Source organism: Corapipo altera, unplaced genomic scaffold (assembly GCF_003945725.1).
Source record: "Corapipo altera isolate COAL_440 unplaced genomic scaffold, ASM394572v1 23, whole genome shotgun sequence".
Lineage (NCBI taxonomy): Eukaryota > Metazoa > Chordata > Aves > Passeriformes > Pipridae > Corapipo > Corapipo altera.
Window position 1 is genome coordinate 22,864,756 of NW_020884878.1, and position 22,060 is coordinate 22,886,815.

The 22,060-nt window shown below is 35.2% G+C and overlaps 1 protein-coding gene across 10 annotated transcripts in view; it reads left to right on the forward strand.

Moving 5' to 3' along the window:
• Positions 1–22,060, forward strand: part of HECTD1 (HECT domain E3 ubiquitin protein ligase 1) — a 62,023-nt gene that overhangs the window by 14,358 nt on the left and 25,605 nt on the right. For 4 of the 10 annotated variants that reach the window (XM_027637835.1, XM_027637841.1, XM_027637843.1 and 1 more), the window contains exons 3-23: positions 3,829–4,063; positions 4,811–5,038; positions 7,794–8,075; positions 8,322–8,610; positions 8,937–9,013; positions 9,099–9,197; positions 9,526–9,640; positions 10,183–10,357; positions 11,715–11,853; positions 12,020–12,190; positions 13,235–13,457; positions 13,546–13,590; positions 16,582–16,857; positions 16,964–17,040; positions 18,437–18,571; positions 18,793–18,939; positions 19,305–19,399; positions 19,800–19,905; positions 20,818–20,952; positions 21,038–21,177; positions 21,670–21,993. In XM_027637835.1, the coding sequence (XP_027493636.1) occupies positions 3,829–4,063; positions 4,811–5,038; positions 7,794–8,075; positions 8,322–8,610; positions 8,937–9,013; positions 9,099–9,197; positions 9,526–9,640; positions 10,183–10,357; positions 11,715–11,853; positions 12,020–12,190; positions 13,235–13,457; positions 13,546–13,590; positions 16,582–16,857; positions 16,964–17,040; positions 18,437–18,571; positions 18,793–18,939; positions 19,305–19,399; positions 19,800–19,905; positions 20,818–20,952; positions 21,038–21,177; positions 21,670–21,993 (3,513 nt within the window). The remainder of the gene's footprint in view (positions 1–3,828; positions 4,064–4,810; positions 5,039–7,793; positions 8,076–8,321; positions 8,611–8,936; positions 9,014–9,098; positions 9,198–9,525; positions 9,641–10,182; positions 10,358–11,714; positions 11,854–12,019; positions 12,191–13,234; positions 13,458–13,545; positions 13,591–16,581; positions 16,858–16,963; positions 17,041–18,436; positions 18,572–18,792; positions 18,940–19,304; positions 19,400–19,799; positions 19,906–20,817; positions 20,953–21,037; positions 21,178–21,669; positions 21,994–22,060) is intronic. The other 6 variants (XM_027637839.1, XM_027637845.1, XM_027637836.1 and 3 more) reach the window with 5 other exon arrangements.

Here is a 22,060-nt window from a genome sequence, read left to right on the forward strand (position 1 = left end):
CAGGGTTGGACTAAATGACCTTCAGTAGTCCCTTCCAATCTTACCCATAGTTTGAGAAGACAATGCAGTGCGAAGTTCAGAGCTGGCAATGAGTGAGGCTCAGTCACAATCCTTTGTGTCTAATGACCACAAAGTTGCAATAAGTTAAGGTGGAAAGATGGCAATATTTAAAACTTGCAGGGTATATGTGTGAATGCATTCCTGCCTTCTTATTTATGTGGTACTTGTGAAGGCCAGTCAATTACATTTGTCCCCAGGAAGCTCCTGCTACTGGATTGTTTCACTTAGTTCAGAAGAGAAATTTATCTTATTTATAACAACCTGCACATCAGGAATACTGTTTAAATTCTAGGAAATCATTTATTTTTGTCTTTTCTCAAACTCTTGACACCTACAAAGTGAAAGATTATCTGAAGGGGCTTGGGCCTGGCTTCTCGAAGGTGTATTTCAGAATTGCATACGAATATAAATCAATAGTTGTATTTTCATAGAATTATAAAAGGTCTGTAGCTGTCCAGAAAAGCTGTTATTTATGAGTAGTGAAAAAACTTATACACTTGACTGGCATAGCAAACTTCTTTTTTTCTGATACCAGTGCAACTTTGAAATGTTAAAGAACTATGCTGCTGAGAACAAAGTATAGCAATGTATTTTCCTGAAATAAGGTGTTTCTACACCAATGGATGCAGCATGAGGAACAAACAAGAGGAGCTCGAAGCTTTGGCCCAATTCCAGAGGCTGGACAGCACTGACATAAGTGAAACCTGTTGGGATAAGAGCTGTGACTGGTGCGCCCTGTTGGATGGTTGCAGGCTCTTCAGGAAGGATAGGCAGGGCAGAAGAGGTGGGATGGGGAGTGGCACTGTATGTAGTGGAAAGGTTAGAATTTATGGAGCTGACGTCTGGCAATGGCACAATCAAGAGCCTCTGGGTGAGACTCAAGGGGCAAACAAATAATGTGGATGTCATTGTGGGAGTCTGCTATAGACCTCCCAGCCAGAATTATTCTTTGAGGAACTAAGGGACACTTACAAATCGTCTGCCCTTGTCTTTATGGGGCACTTCAACTTGCCAGAAATTAACTGGGAGCATCACACAGTTGATAAAACCTGGGCCAGAAGATTCCTAAAACACCTGGATGACAACTTTACGGAACAGGTCCTTTATAAAATGTTTCTGCTAATCTTTTAGATGGTATAGTCTAGCTCTTACCTTTCTAGTTAGTACAAGTGGAACCCCCAAAATATACAAAAAACCCCAAAGACAGACTATTACAAGAACTGAACATCAAGTACGTAGAGGTTGAAGGAGCTTGAAAGAATTTTCTCTGAAAGGTCTTGCTAAAATTAAATCAGTTGCTGTTTTCAGAAACGATGAATGTTTTTTTCAGGACAAGTGAAGTTCTTAATATTGCTGCTTTTATAGGAATTCAATGTGCATTACTGTAGTCTACAAAATTAGCTAAGTCTGGGTGGCTTTTTATTTTGAGAATCAAGCAATATACACAGGTTAAATGTGTGACAAATTTACAGTTTCTTCCGGAAACCTTGTGATAAAACTTGATTTCCTTATTGGAGGACTGCAAATCATTCCTCTAAGTCAGAAAACACATGTCCTGACAGCAAGTGGAGGTTGTTATTTACCTCCTGATTGAAAAAGTGTGGTATCTGATAAATGTAGCTAGAGGTTCTGGCAAAAAAAAGAAAAGTAATTTTAAAAAAACCCAAACCCTTAAGTTTTTGCTAGAGAGCTGTTCTTTTATAAGAGGAGCACTGCTGATACAGTGCACTGGCATTTGTGTGCTGACAAAGAATTCAATATAAATGAACTGGTTTTAGTAACCTCGTATTTTTGCTACGTCTGCTGGGTAATTGGCTCTGGTGGATAGGAACAAATTTCTTCCAAATTTTTAAATTTTGATTTTCAGAAAATACAACCAACTTCCCTTTGAGCTGTGTCTCTTTATAAACTGTTAAATCACAGGGAAAAAAATGTAAATTTTAGATTTACTAAGTATGGCTTTGGACTCTGCTGCTGTCTTTGGCCATCTAAGAGAAACGTTTTACTACTCTTGCTAGAATTAAAATGGAGACAGTAGAGCTCCCTACTTTTCACCTGGTTATACATGTGTGAGTTTGGTTTTTTTGGGGCTTTTTAAGATTTGTGGTTATTGGATTTTTTTTTTTCTTGCAGTGTAGTGTTGGAAGAACACTGTTCATAGCAGTGTTTTAGTGTTCTGTTGGGGTTGCATAAAATTCAGTATAAAAGATCCAACACCAAAACACTTAAACAGATAGCATTGTCCACTTTGAATTTTATGTGCTGAAATGCTTCTTGTGTCATTGTATGGTAGTTGTCTAATAATGAGTACAAATTTGAGACTTTTTTCCCCCAGTGGATAATGCCTTAAAAATGCCAATTTACTGTATAAACTTTTCTTAAAGATGTACAGTTAAGTAGCAGATTTTTTAAGAACAACAGACAGTATAGGCTGGATAGGCTAATACAAGTTTTACTTACATGATTTGACTTTATTGAAGCTTCACTTATTATTTTGTCATTAAGGATCATTGGGTAATATACTTATTTGTCAGGCAGTATTATTAATTACTTCATAAAGCATGGTCAGATCTTCAGGGAAACTATTAGCATTTTGCTGTCCCAGGATTTAGTCCCTTTTATGAGTCATTGCATACCAGATGGGATACTGAATGACCTCTGAGTCTTCAGAATGATTCATCAACAAGTACTTCACCTGTCTTCCAGACCAAAAAACATGTTATTCTTTCTGTTTTGGATTTAGCAAAGTTTTAGGCTGTCTTTTGAAGACCAAAGCCTTCAAAAGTTGCACTATTTGCTTCTTGTAGATTTAGTCTGGTCTACTGCATCTAAGGTTGAGGTATCAGTTATTTTGACTACTGTCACAACTTATATCCCCTTCGCTTAATTCCCCACCATCACCTTGGAAGTCTTTTACCACTGCATTGAGCCATCATTTTGTTTTTATAGTTGAGTAAGTATGCTATTGGATGATAAACTGAGGTAAAGTATAGATCTGTGTCTTAGAACTTTTGATCCAAATCGGTCTTAACCACAGCTGTGAAAAGTAATTATTTCAGTTTATATTCTGTTGTGTCAGAAGGGTAGAAGAAGGACCATTGCAGCTTGCTTATTTTGTTTTGAAGTTGTGGGGATATTCAACATATAGACTCACAATAAAAAGGAGAGGCAGAGGCTACCAAGGCAATGCATATGGAGAGAAAAGGCAATAGAAACAAGCTAAATTAATTAAATATGTTCTCAGTATGATTAAGGGGAAAAAAATGAGGCAAGGGTGGGGAAGGAGACTGAAATAGGATAAAAAGACAAGGGAAATAACATAGAGAAGAAGGACCACTCAGAATTAAATTGTTTGGCAAAACCAAAATCTTTAGTCTTTATATAAACATAAAATTTCAAGTAGCTATTAATCATCATGAACCTTGAAGCTCTGTTAAAGAAAAAATACGTTCTGTTTGGTGATGTGAGGTTAATTCCTAAAATAAATTTTCCAAGACGATATATTTTTTCCTGTATGATTGTAAAATTTCAACAATATTTTTTTCTGCTGGCTTCTTCCCCTAATACAACATCTTTTCAGATTACCAATTTGAATTTTTGTGTGTGAGATGTAGTGTTCTAAAGGAATGCTCTGAGCCAACTACAAACTAGTTGAGCAAATCATGTGTGCATGGAAAGCACTAATGTGCTGATGTGAGACTGTAGGAAATTACGTAATGTAGAGAAACTGGCACAGTGTAATAATGAGTTCTGGTTTTATTCCTGCAGATGCCCTCCTCGAACTTTTTTGCCAGCACTGTGCAAAATTTTTCTCGATGAAAGTGCTCCAGACAATGTATTGGAAGTAACAGCTCGTGCCATAACATATTATCTGGATGTATCAGCTGAATGCACCCGTAGGATTGTGGGAGTGGATGGAGCTATCAAGGCACTTTGTAATCGTTTAGTAGTTGTTGAACTTAACAACAGAACGAGCAGAGATTTGGCTGAGCAGTGTGTGAAGGTACGTATACTTAAGAACCTTCTTTTTTAGAAGAAACTGGATGTACTGAAAAAGAAACAAAATATTAGAAGAAGGTTTTCCTATTTATCTTATATGACTAGAATGGTAGTAGAATGCTAAGAGCTACTTTTGTGCTAAAAAGGGAATCAGGTTCAGATTAATTACCTGTTGCAAAAAAATTGTCTGCTTCCTCTTCAGTAACACTAGACAGAGCTTCCCTGCACCCTTGTGAAGTTTTCAGAAAAATTTACAAGACCCTTAAAATCTCTGATTTAAAGTGTAACTCATGGCCCTGTGGTAGCATATAGTTGTAGTCCTTGATTACCATGGCATCAGAATTTATGCATCTATTTCCGATTTACTAGTTCAGTCTACTTGAAAGTGCATCACTGGAGTAATGGTGCTTTTAGAAGTTTCAGAGCTCTCAGTCGTGTGTTATCCCGAGATTTAATTCTCCCAGGATAAGATACTGTTATCTGTCTTCATGAACACCTGTTATGACCATGCCATTGGGGGATGTTCTTGTATTCACTCCTGTATTTTTGAAGAAAGCTCTAACAACTAACTACTAGAGTATTGGAGACTTTGGCTGCTTCTGGGTGTTGAGGAAGAAAGGAGTTTTTATTTTTTCCTGTTGTTTCATTTTTTTAACTAGTTCTGTATATATGGATATAAACATCTGACTAGGATATAAATAACTGACTTTTTATGTATGCTTCATTCAAATTAAATTTAATTTTGTCCTAGGTGTTAGAATTAATCTGTACACGCGAGTCAGGAGCTGTGTTTGAAGCCGGAGGGTTGAATTGTGTTCTGACATTCATTCGTGACAGTGGACACCTTGTTCATAAAGATACTTTGCATTCAGCTATGGCTGTAGTATCCAGACTCTGTGGCAAAATGGAGCCTCAGGATTCTTCATTAGAGATCTGTGTGGAATCTCTGTCTAGTTTATTAAAACATGAAGACCATCAGGTAATGTTGACTCAATGTGCTGTGAATTTAACTTTCATTATGTTTAATAAATAGATGACTAAGTAACTTTTTTTAGCCTCCCCAACTGTATATCTACATAGAAGTTGTTATATATGGATATTACGATAGTTTTCTTTATAGTTGTTATGATAAGAGGATAAAAATACTGCTTGATGTTTGACTCCAAGCACTATTGTTTGAATATAATCTTATTTAGCCTCTGAAAACTTTATTGAAAAATACCTTGTAACTTTTTTCAGTGCATTTTGAGATACTTTCTAAAGTAATTATTGTTCTATGACTGCACTTCAATCACTAGTAAGTTTGACATAAGTAAGAGGCAAAAGTCAATTTGGTTCATTTTTCTTTTGCCAGACTAAGAGAAGCAGTAAACTGTTTCCAGTTTATAAGGTGTTTGAAAAAAGCAGTTGCTGGGGCTGTTGGAGATGTGAATGAGAGTTCAGATCAACTTAGCTGTTTAGCAATTAAGCTTAAAGATAAGTGGGCTTAAGACTGGAGTAACCCAGATAATAAGTAAATCTGTACTGGTATCCTTCAGAAATGTCTTTTGCATGAAACAAGCCTCAGGATTGCAATGGATGTTGATGTGTATTATGGATTTGTCCAGTAATGTCCCTTATAAAGTTTTGTTGCTCCACACCTCATCCTTTTACACTCTTGGGTTTGGTCACTTTTTGTGTGGGCTGCCAGTTAGTAACACAACTTGAGGGAGAAGTTCAGACCAGATGAATGTGACCCCAAGAACAGCTTATCTGTAACTTGTTTTTAACCTTTTTGCTAAACTCACAATGTGGGAGAAGAAATGTAAATACTTTCCACAGTACTCTTTTGCTTTGTAACCTGATGCCACTAATGCGGTGTGTTAAATAGGTGAACCTTTCTTGTGTATTTCTGACAGCTGTATGGTAAAGATCCAAAACGTGTATACAAATTACATAAGGGTTGATGGAATTCTTTATCTGTACCGTCAAAGAACTGGAGCAAAATGCCGGAAGACATGAGCAGTGACCATCACAAGATAAAGAAAAATGTCCCTTGCAAAAGAGTACTGATAAATCAGAATATTTGGCATGCATAGGCTGTGCCAGAAGTTTGCAAACTTAATGGAGATTTAAAATTTTGTCTTCATGAAGTCTGACTACTACTCTGATCATGTTCTGTGTGTTGATGAGCAACTGTCTTTAAGATCTTGTTATGTGATAGCTGACAATCATTTTGAAAATGGACTGCACTATGAGTTGACATTTTAGGGAGTAAGAACTGTAGTAATTTAGAGTTTGATAGAGAATAGGTATTGTGGTTTTGTTTTTTTTTACTGTTTCTTGACATCAGTCTGGTTTGCTACTACAGATCTTTGAAGGCAAGCGTGCCTGAAGCAGCTTGGCACATCTTGATATGCCTATGCAGACCTGATCTGAATGATGGAGACCCTTGTAGTGCACAGATGACAGAGATAAAGGGAAAGCCTTCCTTTCTTTTCAATATTGACATGAAAAGATGTTGGCTGCTTTCCTGGGCAGTTGGCCAGCAGTACTTTTTGCTGAATTATTAAAAGGGTCATCAGTAAACCTTCTTTCCACAGTGTCACTGTTTGCTTTTTTGTGGGGTTTTTTTGTGTTTTTGGGTTTTTTTCCCCTTCAGTGACAAACCTAAATTTGGGAATTTGCATTTTATTGTCACAGAAGTGCTTGCATGTCCTTGGATCAGGTGCTCAGTGGGCAATCTTGAGTTATCTAAAATTTGCTTTTCCCAGTTTGTCCTATTTTTAGGCTTGGTCCAATTGAAAAAATTCTTGTGCTCAAGAGAAATATCTAGACCTTTAAATACAACTTTAACTATGAAGCTTCACTGTCAATTTAATACTTTGGGAGTTCTTAGTCAGTGCATCATTTAATGGCTTATTCGATAGCATTTCTTTTGATAGAAAGAACCAAATTATTATAACATTGTAATATTAGCAGAATGTTAATTATAAATGTAAAAATATAACATATTGGAATATTTGGTGTTCTGTAAATATAGAAGATAAAACCACAAAGAAATTTTTGCCTTTATTCTTTGAGGAACAAATTTCAAATTTGATAAATGTATGAAACCTAGGAAGTAAGTCCTCATAGAGCGTTTTCTTGGTGTTTTGGGTTTTTTTGTTGTGTATTTAATTTTTGTTATTGGAAGGCTACTTTAACAGTTTCTAGCATCAGAAGAACCAGAAGGTTAAGTATGCTCTTTCAATATCCAGCTGTGAGTTGGTATTGGTTCTTTTTCAAACTGTATGGTCAGAATGGACAGTTGCTAGTGAGGATTGTAAATAGCTGTAACAACAAGATAACTAAAAATGTTTCGAGAAGTGCTTGCAATATGTATTTATTTGGCAATTTCATTATTAAATGTGTTTTTCTAGATTGAGCAAAACCCCAAATCACACAGTTGAAGAAATGCTCATAATGCTGAACTTCAGAAATAGTTTCCTTGACTTTTATGTATCAACAACAGAGAGAAGGAGGGGAAGAAATGCAGCAATAATACAGTCCTTCAGCGAGCAGTTCAGAGCACTGTTGGGTTCCATCTCTGAGTTTCTGGCTTGAAAAGCCTGTTTCCTCCTTTCACTGACTTTGAAGGGAACCTGGGGAAATCAAGTTCTTCTATATGTCCTGTATTCTTGCAGATATCCCCTTAGCATCTTCTCCTCTTAAGTAAGAGATATTTCATAATTTCTCTTGCACTTCTTTCTTAGGTTTCAGATGGAGCTCTGAGATGCTTTGCTTCCTTAGCTGACAGATTCACACGGCGCGGGGTTGACCCAGCCCCATTAGCTAAGCACGGATTAACTGAGGAGTTGTTATCTCGCATGGCAGCTGCGGGTGGGACAACATCAGGACCATCTTCAGCTTGCAAACCTGGACGGAGTAGTGCTGGTGCACCACCAACAGCTGCAGACTCTAAATTAAGTAATCAGGTGTCAACTATTGTAAGCCTGTTGTCAACCCTGTGTAGAGGCTCTCCAGTAGTAACACATGTAAGAAATCCTTTTATGCTACAGCTTTTTGTTCTCGTAGGGCTTTTCCCTCTGTTTACTTTAATGTATGCAAGATTTATGTTGCTATTTTATATATTTATAAGTTTTATTTTTATAGATACACATGCACACACACATGCACATTTATTTATTTATAAAGAGGGAAAAAAAGGAAACATTTCATATGGAAATGAAACCCAATTCTGATAGTATCTTCTAAAGCCCTGTATATTTTTTATTGTTCAGACTTTTAATTATTTCCAGGATCTTCTAAGATCTGAACTTCCAGATTCTATAGAAAGTGCGTTGCAGGGTGATGAGAGATGTGTGCTGGATACCATGCGGTTAGTAGATCTTCTTTTGGTGCTACTGTTCGAAGGGAGAAAAGCCCTGCCAAAATCCAGTGCTGGATCTACAGGCAGAATCCCAGGACTGCGAAGGCTGGATAGTTCTGGGGAACGTTCTCATCGGCAGCTAATAGATTGCATCCGCAGTAAGGATACTGATGCACTGATAGATGCTATTGACACAGGAGGTAAGCAAAAAGTACTCTGATAAAGAAAATGAGATGCTTGCTTTATCTTTTGGTTTTCATGTAATCTATGGTGTTACAACAAATGCTTACTTAGTACATTGAAAATCTTCATATACAAGTTCACTTATTTTGTTAAATACTTAACAGGTCCTGTTAGTATAATTCTTATGCCATCTTTTTTTATAGGAATTACGGGCATAAATGCTTCTCTAGAATTATTGAGGATGCTTAATATTTTTAAGACCTGCTTTTTATTTAAAGAACAGTGTTGAAGTTTAGTTTATAATTCTGGGAACTTTAACTATTTATTTAATTGTATCTTTCAGCTTTTGAAGTAAATTTTATGGATGATGTAGGACAAACTCTTTTAAACTGGGCCTCAGCTTTTGGAACTCAGGAAATGGTAAATTAGGTTTATAGACTCTTAAGAAGTTATGTTATCTATGTGAAGAAAGAAAAAAACTACTTTCCTTTTTCTGGTTTAACAGGTAGAATTTCTCTGTGAAAGGGGTGCTGATGTTAACAGAGGTCAGAGGTCATCCTCATTACATTATGCAGCATGTTTTGGAAGACCTCAGGTAGCAAAGGTATGGTTTAAACTGACACTTAGGAAGCCTTACATGTTGACTTTTCATCTTATTCTGCACAAAATGTTTTCAATATATTGGACACATGCATGGTCAAATATTTACATGTTCTTTATGATGTTTATCAAAACACAGATTTTTCATCATGATAGGGTACTGAAGAATAAAGTAGTTTTATATTAGCTCTACAGATATCAGAAACACGGAATGCTCCAACTTTGCTTATAAGCATGAGAAGAGTATAGGAAAGATGTATAAAAAACACATTTGCTACTTTGAAAGAAGAAATCTTAATGTTTTATTCATACACAAAAATACTTGTTTTCAGACTCTCTTACGACATGGTGCAAACCCTGATTTGAGAGATGAAGATGGGAAAACCCCTCTGGACAAAGCTCGTGAAAGGGGACACAGTGAAGTAGTAGCTATTCTTCAGTCTCCAGGTGAGTGCAGTTTTTATTTCCATACCCTCACTGTAATAGAAATGCTGATACATGTTAAATATCGCAATTATTAGAATTTTACTCTATTAAGGTTATTTAAAAAAAAATATTTTGTGACCAACCTTCCTTAACCTGTAAAGTCCGTATAAAAACTTCAGTGGTTTAGGTGTTCTTCAGGGAGGGGGAATTACTGAAGAAATGACTGACTGGCCATGAGCACTGCCAGTGGTCCTACTCTTCAGCTGTGGAATGGGGCTAGACTGGGATTTTCCTGTGGATTCAAAGGTGTCAGCCTTGGTAGCTTCTCTGGCATCCTTCCTTTGTACATGAGAAAACAGCACTTTATCTGATGCTCGTTAGATGCCACAGGTGATACATGCTATCAAATAGTTTCATTCAAGAAGTCGTGCACGTGTAAATTTTATATTTCTTGGAGTGCATATTCTTGTTCAGGTACTTAGGTGTTTTAAAGAAAACCTGTATGTTTATTTAAAGGGCTTTTTGGTTTGGTTTGTTGATTTTTGGGGAAAAATATTTTCCAGGGGATTGGATGTGTCCTGTTAACAAAGGGGATGAGAAGAAAAAGAAAGATGCAAACAAGGATGAGGAAGAATGTAATGAACCCAAAGGAGATCCAGAAATGGCACCCATATACTTGAAAAGGCTATTGCCTGTGTTTGCACAAACATTTCAACAAACTATGTTGCCTTCAATAAGGTAATACTGTCACGACAGACAATTTCTTAATGCAATCTTAAAAAAGCCACGGTGGATCTAAAAGTTTAAGTAATGCAAGTAACAATCATATTTCTTTTTGAATACAAGTGGTTGTGTGAAAAATGTTGCATGACTGATTTTTACTTAGCGTTTTAAGTAGCATTTTTTCCTTCCTGGGGAAGTGATGTCTTGGAAAAAATATGGTTAGTCAGTCAGAAGTGGGAGAGCAAAGCATACTCTTGACTGTAGTAGCATGATGAAAGAATACTATGTTCATAAAGTACATGGTATGCACTGCATACATGATTTGGTTACAGCTCTTAGTAGCCACTGTTATGAAAGTAGTAATTTAGTAGAGGAAAACTAATGAAGTGATATCAAGATACATTCACTGGAAAATCATCAAGACTGGAAAAAGCTGTTTTAGAAGACTAACAGCTTATCAACTGCAGAAAATGCTTCTTACTGAGAGAATTACAAGAGTGTAATCTAATTTACTACTTAAAAAAGGAATGCTGTGGGGTGGCACAGTGGATGTGAAAAATTGCATCTGACCATAACTACTACAAATATGACGTTTATTCCAGTCACTTACTTACGGTCCCAGTGTTTATAGGTGCTTTGGTGGGTGAAAATGCAAGATAAAAAGGGCCTCTAGTGGAGAGAGGCTCAATATGAGCTGATGATAGAAAGCTTAAACTAGGTCCTTTTCCATGAATGAAATAAGAAACTATGTTAACAATCTATGTATGATTAACTGTTGTCGCAGATTGTGGAAAGAAATAGTTGGCTCTCTATTTTAAAGTTTAGTTTATGAATCAGATAAATTATGTTTTTAGAAGTCAGTCAAATAAAAAATTTGTCCCTACCTTATGGAAGTGATTGGCTTTCATATTAATTATGGTTTTTAGTATGGAGAGCTGCATGATTAATAGTAATTTTAGACTTTAAAACTATAGGGGTCTTGAAACATGGGAAATATATGATGAAAACAAAAGGCTGGATACCTGTGAGGGGGATAAATTGTGCAGAAGTGAATTGCCAGCACTGAGAGTGGATAGAGACAAAATGTAGAATAGGTTTACTTAGCAAAGGGTTGAGGAGATTAAAATACGTTAGACTGATAACACTGTACAATCCAAAAAGATCAGAGGTACATTATTCTTAGGGATAATCTAGGACTTCTTAACAATAACTAATTTTGGTTCCAATAACGAGCTGAAACAAGTTATTTTTTCTGTTTCTAAAGAATGTATAAATGTAGTACAAAAGTAGTTTTATCTTGAACTTTTTTGTTGATTTGATTACTGCTTGTTTTATCATTGTTAGAACCTTTTTTTTCTACCATCTCTTAAAGGAAAGCAAGTCTTGCCCTCATTAGAAAAATGATACATTTTTGTTCTGAGGCACTGCTGAAAGAGGTTTGTGACTCTGATGCTGGCCACAATCTGCCCACAATCCTGGTTGAGATAACAGCTACAGTGCTTGATCAAGAGGTAGGAAGAAAGTGCAAAAAAGGGGGTTATATTCATTGATTCCATGTAGTTGTGAACGAGTAACCCTAAAACTTTTATACCATCCATCTGTGACCATATGTGAAGTTCAGCATGTGAGGATATCTTCAAGTAATTGTTATTTTCTTTTCATCCCAATGTATTACAGGATGATGATGATGGCCATTTGTTAGCCTTGCAAATCATAAGGGATTTGGTGGATAAAGGTGGTGATCTTTTTCTAGACCAACTGGCTAGACTTGGTGTAATTAGTAAAGTGTCAACTTTGGCGGGGCCATCATCTGATGATGAAAATGAAGAGGAGTCTAAACCTGAGAAGGTAAGTGTATGGCATTGGTAGCTTTATTTGTTACTGTAAAATCAACACTTCTGGTAAAATTTTCACTGTTATGAAAATGTCCAGGGCAAGGTAGTTAGGATATTAAATTCATGCTTACGGTATGCCCCTTGTTTTAATTACTTTTGCTGTTTTTGTCTCTACCTTCATTTTTTGTTAGCACATTATTATCTGCTGAGTTTTCCTATCCATATTTATTTATGATCAAGTTGATTGACACTTGATTTTTTTCTAGTATTTTGAAAGTGACTGCTAAATGAAATGAATCCTTCCTGAAGTGTATTCGTGTCAGAACTTTATGTGCCAAATAATTGCAGATGTTTTAAATGTTATGGGATATATTAAACGTATAAAAAAGAAAATAATTGTTTGCTTAATGAAAGTCATAAGTGTATATTGAAGTTATTTGTCAATTTCCAGCAGTCTTATTGCCACTCAAAAGAACTGAATGGATCACAGACCTCTTCTGTTATCAATTCAATTAAATTTATAGTTAAACCTAAAGTGTATAGTTGAGCTCTTTTACTGTGGGTTTTCGGTTGTTTGGTGGTTTTTTGAGTTGCTGTTTTTTTAAGTGTTTAGATGTTAAAAAGCCATCTGGACATGGTTCTGAGCAACTGGTCCTATGTGTCCCTGCCTGAGCAGGGGTTTGGACTAGATCGCCTCCCAAGGTCCCTGCCAACTTCCACCATTTTGTGATTCTTTCCTCACAGTTCAAGTTTTGAACAGAAGTGGATGTCACAGTTAATAGACTGTTGTTACTGTTGAGTAGATAAAGCTGTATGTGACAGGAAACTTCCTAAGAAGTATCTTATTGTTTTAAAGAATACTTTTAAGGATACGTTTTACAAACAGAAATAGTATAGTTCCTGTACTTTGGTTTGAGTAATTCTTCTCTTAAAGTCTTTTAAAGATGTCTATGTTTTTGTGTTGGTTTTCTGCAGGTTTGGAGTTTTTTTGCATTTTTTTAATCGATTGGGTGTTTTTGTTCTTTTATTGTTATTGATAAATATAAATTTATTACAGGAGGATGAACCACAGGAGGATGCTAAAGAACTGCAACAGGGTAAACCGTACCACTGGAGAGACTGGTCAATCATTAGGGGAAGGGACTGCCTGTATATTTGGAGTGATGCTGCAGCCCTGGAGCTATCTAATGGTAGTAATGGATGGTTCAGATTTATCTTGGATGGCAAGCTGGCCACCATGTATTCCAGTGGGAGCCCTGAAGGAGGATCCGATAGTTCAGGTAATTTTTTTACCAATCAAATCTGAGTTAAGTTTTGAGATGGTTATATTTGTTTATATAATTTGATTTGAGCTATTTTGTTTTGCAGGAATTGGCTTACTAAATAGTAAAGGATATAAACAGGTGGAAGGTGGTCAGTTAATTGTGATGCTTTTTATCACATAGCATGTGACCATAACTTGACTTCCTTGGTGAATTGTGTTAAGTAAACATCTTGCCAGTAAAAGTGTATTAACTTTTTGTTTTAATTCTTCTCCATGCGTACCTAATTTTTTTCACCCCAGTCATTAAAAGCACTTTGTAGTGGCCATCCCAGGAAAAGCAGGTTGAAATGGTGATTTGTTGTTTGCTTCTAGCTAGCAGAATGGAATTGCATGTGTTTGAAGACAAAGTAATGGAACGTTTCTCATCAAGACTGGGAAACAAATTACAATGTCTTAATTGTCTGTTGGAGAGAGGATAAGGGAACAGACCTTATGCACTGGCAGTGCACAGCTGGTTCTAATTTTCTGTACAGAATACACAACTTGTTCTGGATGCGGAAACAACCTTCCTTGTGTTGTTTCGTGTTTTTTGCAGTTCATGAATTTATGAACCTGCAGACATAAAATACTTTGCAATATTATTATGTTTTCAACAAGCCATGGAACGAAATAACAGAACATATTATGATTCAGGATGAAAATAAAGTGTTAATGACTTTATGCATCGATTTTGGTGCAAGGAGACAAAATGCAATATAGTGTGTTTTTGATTATAATGCAACTGGAAACCACTTATAGATTATTTTTTTTTTGTCAGAAAATGTATCTTTGCATTCTTTTTGATAAGGATAATACCTTAAGAGGTAAACAATTCCTGGGTTGAGATACTACTTTATCACACAATACAGTTTTAACAAGATCCATGAGGATAATGTTTTAGATTTTCTTAACCCCCAGATGCCAACTTTTTTTTCCTTCCAAATGGTGTGGGCAAGGGGCTGAGACTTTACCATATCTGTACAAGATGAGTGGAATGGGGACACCTCAGATGAATTTGGAGTGAAGAGAAAAGAAGTCAGATTGAGAATTTAAGAACATATCTCTTTAAATCAGTCTTTTAAGAAAGATTGAATAAATCCCAAGTTTTTTGACAAGATACTTTGCATAGATATTACGGAGGGAAAGGAGCTAAAATTAGGATTAAATGAGGCTTCATGCAGTATTTTGTCAAATAGACCTCTACTAAGAGTGCTGATGTTTGCAGCGTCATTTGCCTGAACTTTAACCATGAGCTCTAAGCATGTGCAGCAACCTTTTTTACTTAAGAAATTAATATTTATTAACTGAAATGACTACAGTACAGTATAGACTCAGTATCTTTAAGTCCTGAACTGTGTTATATGTTCTGCTGTCCTAAATCATTACTGATTAATCTCATGGTATACTTTTTAGTATCTTCACAACTGGCAAGAATATAGTGGGTTGAGTAGTGAAATCTGTTAATGTGTATTGCATGATGAAAATTGAGGTGGGTGGGGAAATAAATATATAGTGTGAACATTTTTGGAAGGTCTGTACTCACCCCTCTCCACATTAACTCTATACTTGTTTTGTTTGAATTTTTAGAAAAAATAAAACTTCAATGCAAAAGTTGAAATTTAATGGTAATTCTGAAGCTTTAAGTGTGACTCAAAATTCTGTGCAAGGGAACCTGAAATTATTCCCAACCATGTATAAACATAGTACTTGCAGTGCAGCATGCTATATAATAAATTTATTAAAGTGTAATTATGGAAATTTGAAATGGTTTAATTAACAGAATTTTCATTTTGCATATAAAATCTCAAAGTTATTTTTATAAGCCTTCTCTCTATACATTATGAAATTTAAGCAATAATGTTATGCCTTCGGTGCATATTTATTTTGCACAGAGATGATTTACTTTTGTGTTATAAAGGAAAAAAAACCCAGCAGATTTAAAAAACTTAGAGCTTGTCAATGCAGCAAAAGGAAAACAGCAATTTTTACAAGTGTATGGACTACAAAGGTTGTATGTATCAAATCAATATGCTGAAATCAATATGAGGGTACATGTTAACTGTGAAGTTGAGATATAATCTTTACATTACTGAGGTGTTTGCATTTTTGTTTTAAATGTAATTTTTATCTTTTAAATTATGAACTCAACCTTGTAATTACTAAAATATAAAAATATATTTTAATTAAATCTGAGATAGTTTTTTGGAATAATTTTGGGCTAGATTGCCTACCTGCCCTAAAAGTAGAACATGATTGGGTTTGCCATCTATTATATTTCTCTATATAAATATTGGCTTCTAATTAAGTATCATGTGGTGCTGTTTGGTGTATTTTTTTTTGCCTTTCTCAGAGATAGAGATCCTTAACAGTTTTGTAATTACTAAAAAAAAATAAAAATCTACATCAGAAGTTGAATTAATGTAATGTCACTGTATTAAGTAGCATAATTGTGGCATTCTTAGTTTCTCTGAGGTTCTCCAAATGAGATTAAATAAAAGTTTTAGTGTACTTTATGAAAAAATTTTATGACACTTCATCTGAGCAAATAGCTCAAATCTGCTTTTAGTACATGTTGACTGTCGGACTAGGTAAAGTTTTGTGAATTTTTTTTTCTTCTTTGTTAGGGCTTCAGCATATTTTCTCCAGTTGCTCTAAGCTATGAAGCTGATTGCTGTTTTCCTGTTGGAAGATTCATTTAATTTCCTCTTTCTGAAAACTCACTTTTGAGAGTAAATCATGCTGGCCATAATGAGATGAACTTTTCCAAGACTAAAAGTTTATCGTGAATTTCTTTGATATTCCTATTATAATTGTAATGATGAATTAATACATTTGTGAACAGCACCTTTCAGAAAGAGTTTCGTTGTTACATTGCAGCTTTGATGTGATTGTGGAGTAAATCACTGCTGAAGTGCAGAAGTACACTGGGAAGACATTTAGAACACTTTAAGACCCTTAATTTCAAACTTAATTTTGCATTGAATGTACTCAGTTGTTTTGCTCTTGCCAAATAAAAAAAAAAACCAAACAAAAACAAAACTAAGATAAAATGGTGCAATCAGTTGTTGGAAGAAAAAAATTGTTTGTTTCTTTTTAAATAGAAAGTAGGAGTGAGTTCCTTGAGAAGCTGCAGAGAGCTCGAAGCCAAGTAAAACCATCTACCACAAGCCAACCAATTTTATCAACACCAGGGCCAACTAAACTTACTGTAGGAAACTGGTCACTCACTTGTTTAAAAGAAGGAGAAATTGCTATTCACAATTCTGATGGTCAACAAGCTACAATACTGAAGGAAGATCTGCCAGGCTTTGTGTTTGAATCGAACAGAGGAACAAAGCATTCATTTACAGCTGAAACTTCTTTGGGTAAGTACGTAGGTATGTGTTATGTGCAGGTAGGAGCAAGTGTATATGAGGTAGTTTTTTTATTTGTTGCTTTTCATACCTATGAGAAAATGCAACTTTTCTAAACAATACGTTGCAGGATCAGAATTTGTGACTGGCTGGACAGGCAAAAGAGGAAGAAAACTGAAATCTAAACTGGAGAAGACAAAACAAAAGGTTGGTGAGCATCTGTCTATGTTATACTTAGAATTTGAGTTTATTTTAAAACATGAGTTATATAGAGTTGTAGTTTCTTCTCAGGGGATTAAAATCTCTGACTTCAACTAGACACAATTTTATGTTAAGCTTGAAGAGGAAAGTGTCACTTGGAACAAAGCACTTCTTCAGGTAGTTTTATCCAACAATGTTAGTAAACTCTGTGCTCCTCTGGAGGAAAATGAATTTTCTTTTAAAAATGTAGGAAAGTCTAATCTTTCTGATTTAGATTTGTATAATTCTGCAGGATTTTTTTCTTTTTTTTTCTTTTATGCGAAAGGAAAAGATGTTATGATCAATACTACAGTTGTCAGAGGCATATGATGCTTCTGGTTACTTCATTTAGATAGTAATTTCAGTCTGGATGTTGTGACAGGTAGGGTGCTGGAAGTGAACAGTCTGCATTGTAAGAGTTGTGGTAGTGAGGCAAAATGAGTAAATACCCTCATTTTAGACCTCTTTAAAATTCTTCTTTCTCCTCAAACTGAGGGGAAGAACAGAGGAACTAAGAAATTAAATTAAACTTTTTACAAAACCCTACAGAGTTAACAGTATGTTCTGTGACCTGCTAATGCCAAGGGCTCAAGCTAATCTTCAGTCTTGAACTGTCTAGCAGTTTCTAACAGGGCAGTCAATGTATTCTGTACCACGTGTCTGCAGCATGTAAGAACTTAAATCTTAGGAAGTGTGACACTAAGTTGAAAACTAAAGCACTGTGTGAATGAGAATACATGGGATGATAAGGAAAGGCAGTGCACTCTCGTACCTGAGATTGCACTGTGTAACTCCAAAGCTTATGTATTATTGTACAACATGTAATGGTAATGAAAATGCAAGATTTTTGGGGAATTTCTTATAAGCAAAATATTGTTTAATAAGAACTTACATTATCAAATCTGTATCTTATGTGAGCCATACTTTGTAGAAACAGTAAGTCTTATAATAAGAGCTCATGTAGGGACTGGATTGGTTTAAGGAATGTTAATAAAGCATTCTGAAACCATATCAAACCTCCTTAATTTTATCTTTAAAAAGATTATCTAATCCATGATACAGTTCTAAAAGAAAGATTTACAGATTGAGAGTCCTACCTTTTGTGCTGTAATTTAATACATGACACTAAGCTTAGTTTGTGAGATTCAGTAAGATTCTGTGTATTTCCATATATTTCTCCTGTACCTTTATCCTTTCACAAGCTTTGCCATTTCACGATGTATGATGGATCTTATTCTTCCCTGTTTGTTTGTCGTTCATGGACTTATTTAAAAAAAGATGACCAAGTTTCCAGTATTTGGGAAAATAACATTAGTCTCATTACAATAAGGTATGAGTTCTGATTATTAAAATCCATTTCTAGGTTCGCACTATGGCAAGAGATTTATATGATGATCATTTTAAAGCAGTGGAAAGTATGCCTCGAGGAGTAGTTGTAACTCTGAGGAACATAGCAACACAGTTGGAGTCTGCATGGGAGCTTCATGCAAACAGACAGGTAAGGGTATCCTTCATTTCTAATGTCTGACGTCAGTGAAAATCACATAATGTTCAGACTAGTCTTTCATGATGTAAGGAGAGTCATAGTATGTCTGTCTGAAATGTGGGGAGTTTTAATGCATGTATTGCCTAGATAGGTACTTTCCTAGGATACGGTTTTTCAACTGAAGTGGAAAAACTGTTACCTTGTTTCACCATAATTATCTTTTTGTCTTTCAGTGTATTGAGGGAGAAAATACTTGGAGAGATTTAATGAAGACTGCTCTTGAAAACTTAATTGTACTGTTGAAGGATGAGAATACCATTTCTCCATATGAAATGTGCAGTAGTGGCTTAGTTCAATCGTTGCTGACAGTTTTAAATAATGTGAGTTTATAGAACATCGTTGCTGAAGAAAATCTTTCTAAAAAAAAAAATAAAATTAAGTCATGTGCCTTCATTTAAAAATTCTGTTATAAATATGTCTCCTTCCTGTCTTGGTGAAAATCAGGCAGAATTGCTCCAGTTATTGTTCTACCTGTTGAAGATAAACTGTAACAATAGATGACTGTAGTTAAAATGAGCCATTAAAAATGTTTAAATCAACACTGGTCAGGTTTAATGGCTGATGTTTAGCTTTTCATATACATACCTTAAATAGGGCATTCAGTGAGATTGAATAGATATTTTTGCCTGTTTAACAAACACATAAATTTCTTTGTATTAAATGTAATGTATTTTTTTCCTATTAGAATGTCGATTTAGATGTGAAACAAGACTGTAGTCAGCTGGTAGAGAGGATAAACGTTTTCAAAACAGCATTCAGTGAAAATGAAGACGACGAAAGGTAAAAATAAAACCAAGCAAAAAAACCACCCCTTTTGCATTTGTGAAGCAGTATGGTATGTTTAAAATAATTTAAAGACTAAAATTATGTTCTTTGAATTTGAGTGGAACGGAAAATTGATCTTAAAAGACAGCATCTGACATTGAAGTAAAAATGGAAATTTTTTATCTACAAGAGTCAACTATACTGAATGAACATCTGTTGACAAATATAAAGTGATTTGTTCATCACTGTGCGGATTAATATCTTTTTTACTGTGCTGTAACCATGTGACTAGAACAGATGATATTAGTAGAAATAGCATGCTGAGTTACCTGCCTCAGCTGAGTACTGTTCTCTGAGACACTGTAGAATTTTTTCCTTTGTTTTGTGGTAACATGGTAACTGTTCACTTTCACAGTCGTCCAGCAGTTGCATTAATTCGGAAATTGATAGCAGTGTTAGAATCCATTGAACGTCTACCTCTGCATTTGTATGATACACCAGGATCTACATATAATCTTCAGGTAAATGTACAGTGATAACAGCATATCACCCTGGGTGGTACACATCTGAATGCTATATATTGCACACATTGTCTGCAGAAGTGGATAGAATTAGATAAAGAACAACGAACTCTTTGGCATCTATTTTCTCTAACACTTACCCTAAATGTATGGGTGTTCCTCTACTGTGACTTTAACACTGTGAAGTGAAAGTAAATTTTGATTGAAGAGATAATGTGTTTGTTCTTTCTTTTGTCTTCAGGTATTGTTGTCTTTATAAAGGAATGCACCTCCTTATAAGTATCCTTACTACTTGACCAAGCATTTAGTTGAAGGCAATTATTAGACATTTATTTGTAATGACAAGGGATGGGTTTTAACTGTTTACAGGATCCCATCTAGGGCTGTGTGTTCAGATACCTGCCAGATCATCAACTTCTTATGCAGGACACTTGGCAGTTTGGCTAAAAATATTACTTGTTTTTTTCCAGTTTGTGTGGATTCCTGATTTTTTTCTATTTGAATGCACACTTCAGGATTTTGCAACATGCTAAGGAAGTATAAATATTTCTGGTTTTATGTTAAATTATTAGCAAGTAGTTGCAGAAAGTTGCAAAAACACTGTTGCTATTGAATATTTTTGAAAATAATTTTCAATTTATATATTATTATAGTTGCTAGTCAACAAATAAAAGCTATGAAAACACAGGAGAAGTGAGAAAACATTAGCTGAGTGTGTTATTGACTGACTATCATCTTAAAGCATTGCTTAATTGAAAAAAATAAGGTTATCAATTACATCTTAAAGTGTTTCATTAGAATATAGTTTGCTTAAGTTATGCAAAGATACTTGATATGCCACTGAAACTGTTTTTCTTAAAATTTCAAAGCGTGAACGGAAAAGCCTATATTAATGTTGAGCTACTCTTTCAGATATTAACAAGGCGCTTGAGGTTTCGTTTGGAACGTGCCTCAGGGGAGACATCTCTGATAGATCGGACTGGGAGAATGCTCAAGATGGAACCGTTGGCCACTGTTGAATCTCTAGAACAATATCTCCTAAAAATGGTGAGCTACATACCACACACAGAGTTCACAGGGAATGGTTGTATTCTGTTTCTTTAATATTTCATTTCCTTTCATTCATATGTAGGTAGCAAAGCAATGGTACGACTTTGATAGGGCTTCGTTTGTTTTTGTACGAAAACTGCGTGAAGGCCAAACATTTGTGTTCAGACATCAACATGATTTTGATGAAAATGGAATTATTTACTGGATTGGGACAAATGCAAAGTGAGTTTCTTCAAAGCTAAATATTTAAGTAAGGCAAACTATAGACCTTGGGGCAGGATGGGGAGATAGTTCATAATGAAATGAAATAAGTTACGTTTTTAGGAGCAGGAAGTATCTTTTGATCAATAGAATTACATTTCTTTTTGGTCTACTTAAATAACAGAATATGAATCACTGAAGTTGTGTTGAGAATTTTTATGCTTCCCTAAGAAATGAAAGAATGGGGAAGTTTGGGTCTTTGTTTTTGCTTGACGTGGTTCTGTTTGGTTTTGGCTTGGTTTTTTTCCTTTGCTACAGTAGTTTAAAAAATCCAAACAAATAATGTTTGAAACATATCTAAAGTTATCTATTTATCTAAAATTATATTGGTCATTTTGGTTTGTGATAAACTCAGCTGTAATATACAATTTACAATAAATGTCAAATGTTGCTGATACCTTTTTTTTTAATGTAAGTAATAATTGAGCAGTACCTTTCTCTTTTTTAATATAGAACTGCATATGAGTGGGTAAATCCAGCAGCCTATGGGTTAGTAGTGGTTACATCCTCAGAAGGAAGAAATCTGCCTTATGGTCGTTTAGAAGACATCCTGAGCCGTGACAGTTCAGCTCTCAATTGTCATACTAATGATGATAAGAATGCTTGGTTTGCCATTGATCTTGGCCTTTGGGTTATACCATCAGCTTACACATTACGCCATGCTCGAGGGTATGGACGATCTGCTCTCAGAAATTGGGTTTTCCAGGTATCTAAGGATGGACAGAACTGGACTACTTTGTATACTCATGTTGATGACTGTAGTCTCAATGAACCAGGGTATGTCAGTGTATTTTATCACTTTTCATAAAACTGAGCTCAGTTAAAAATGTACTTGTCTATAGAC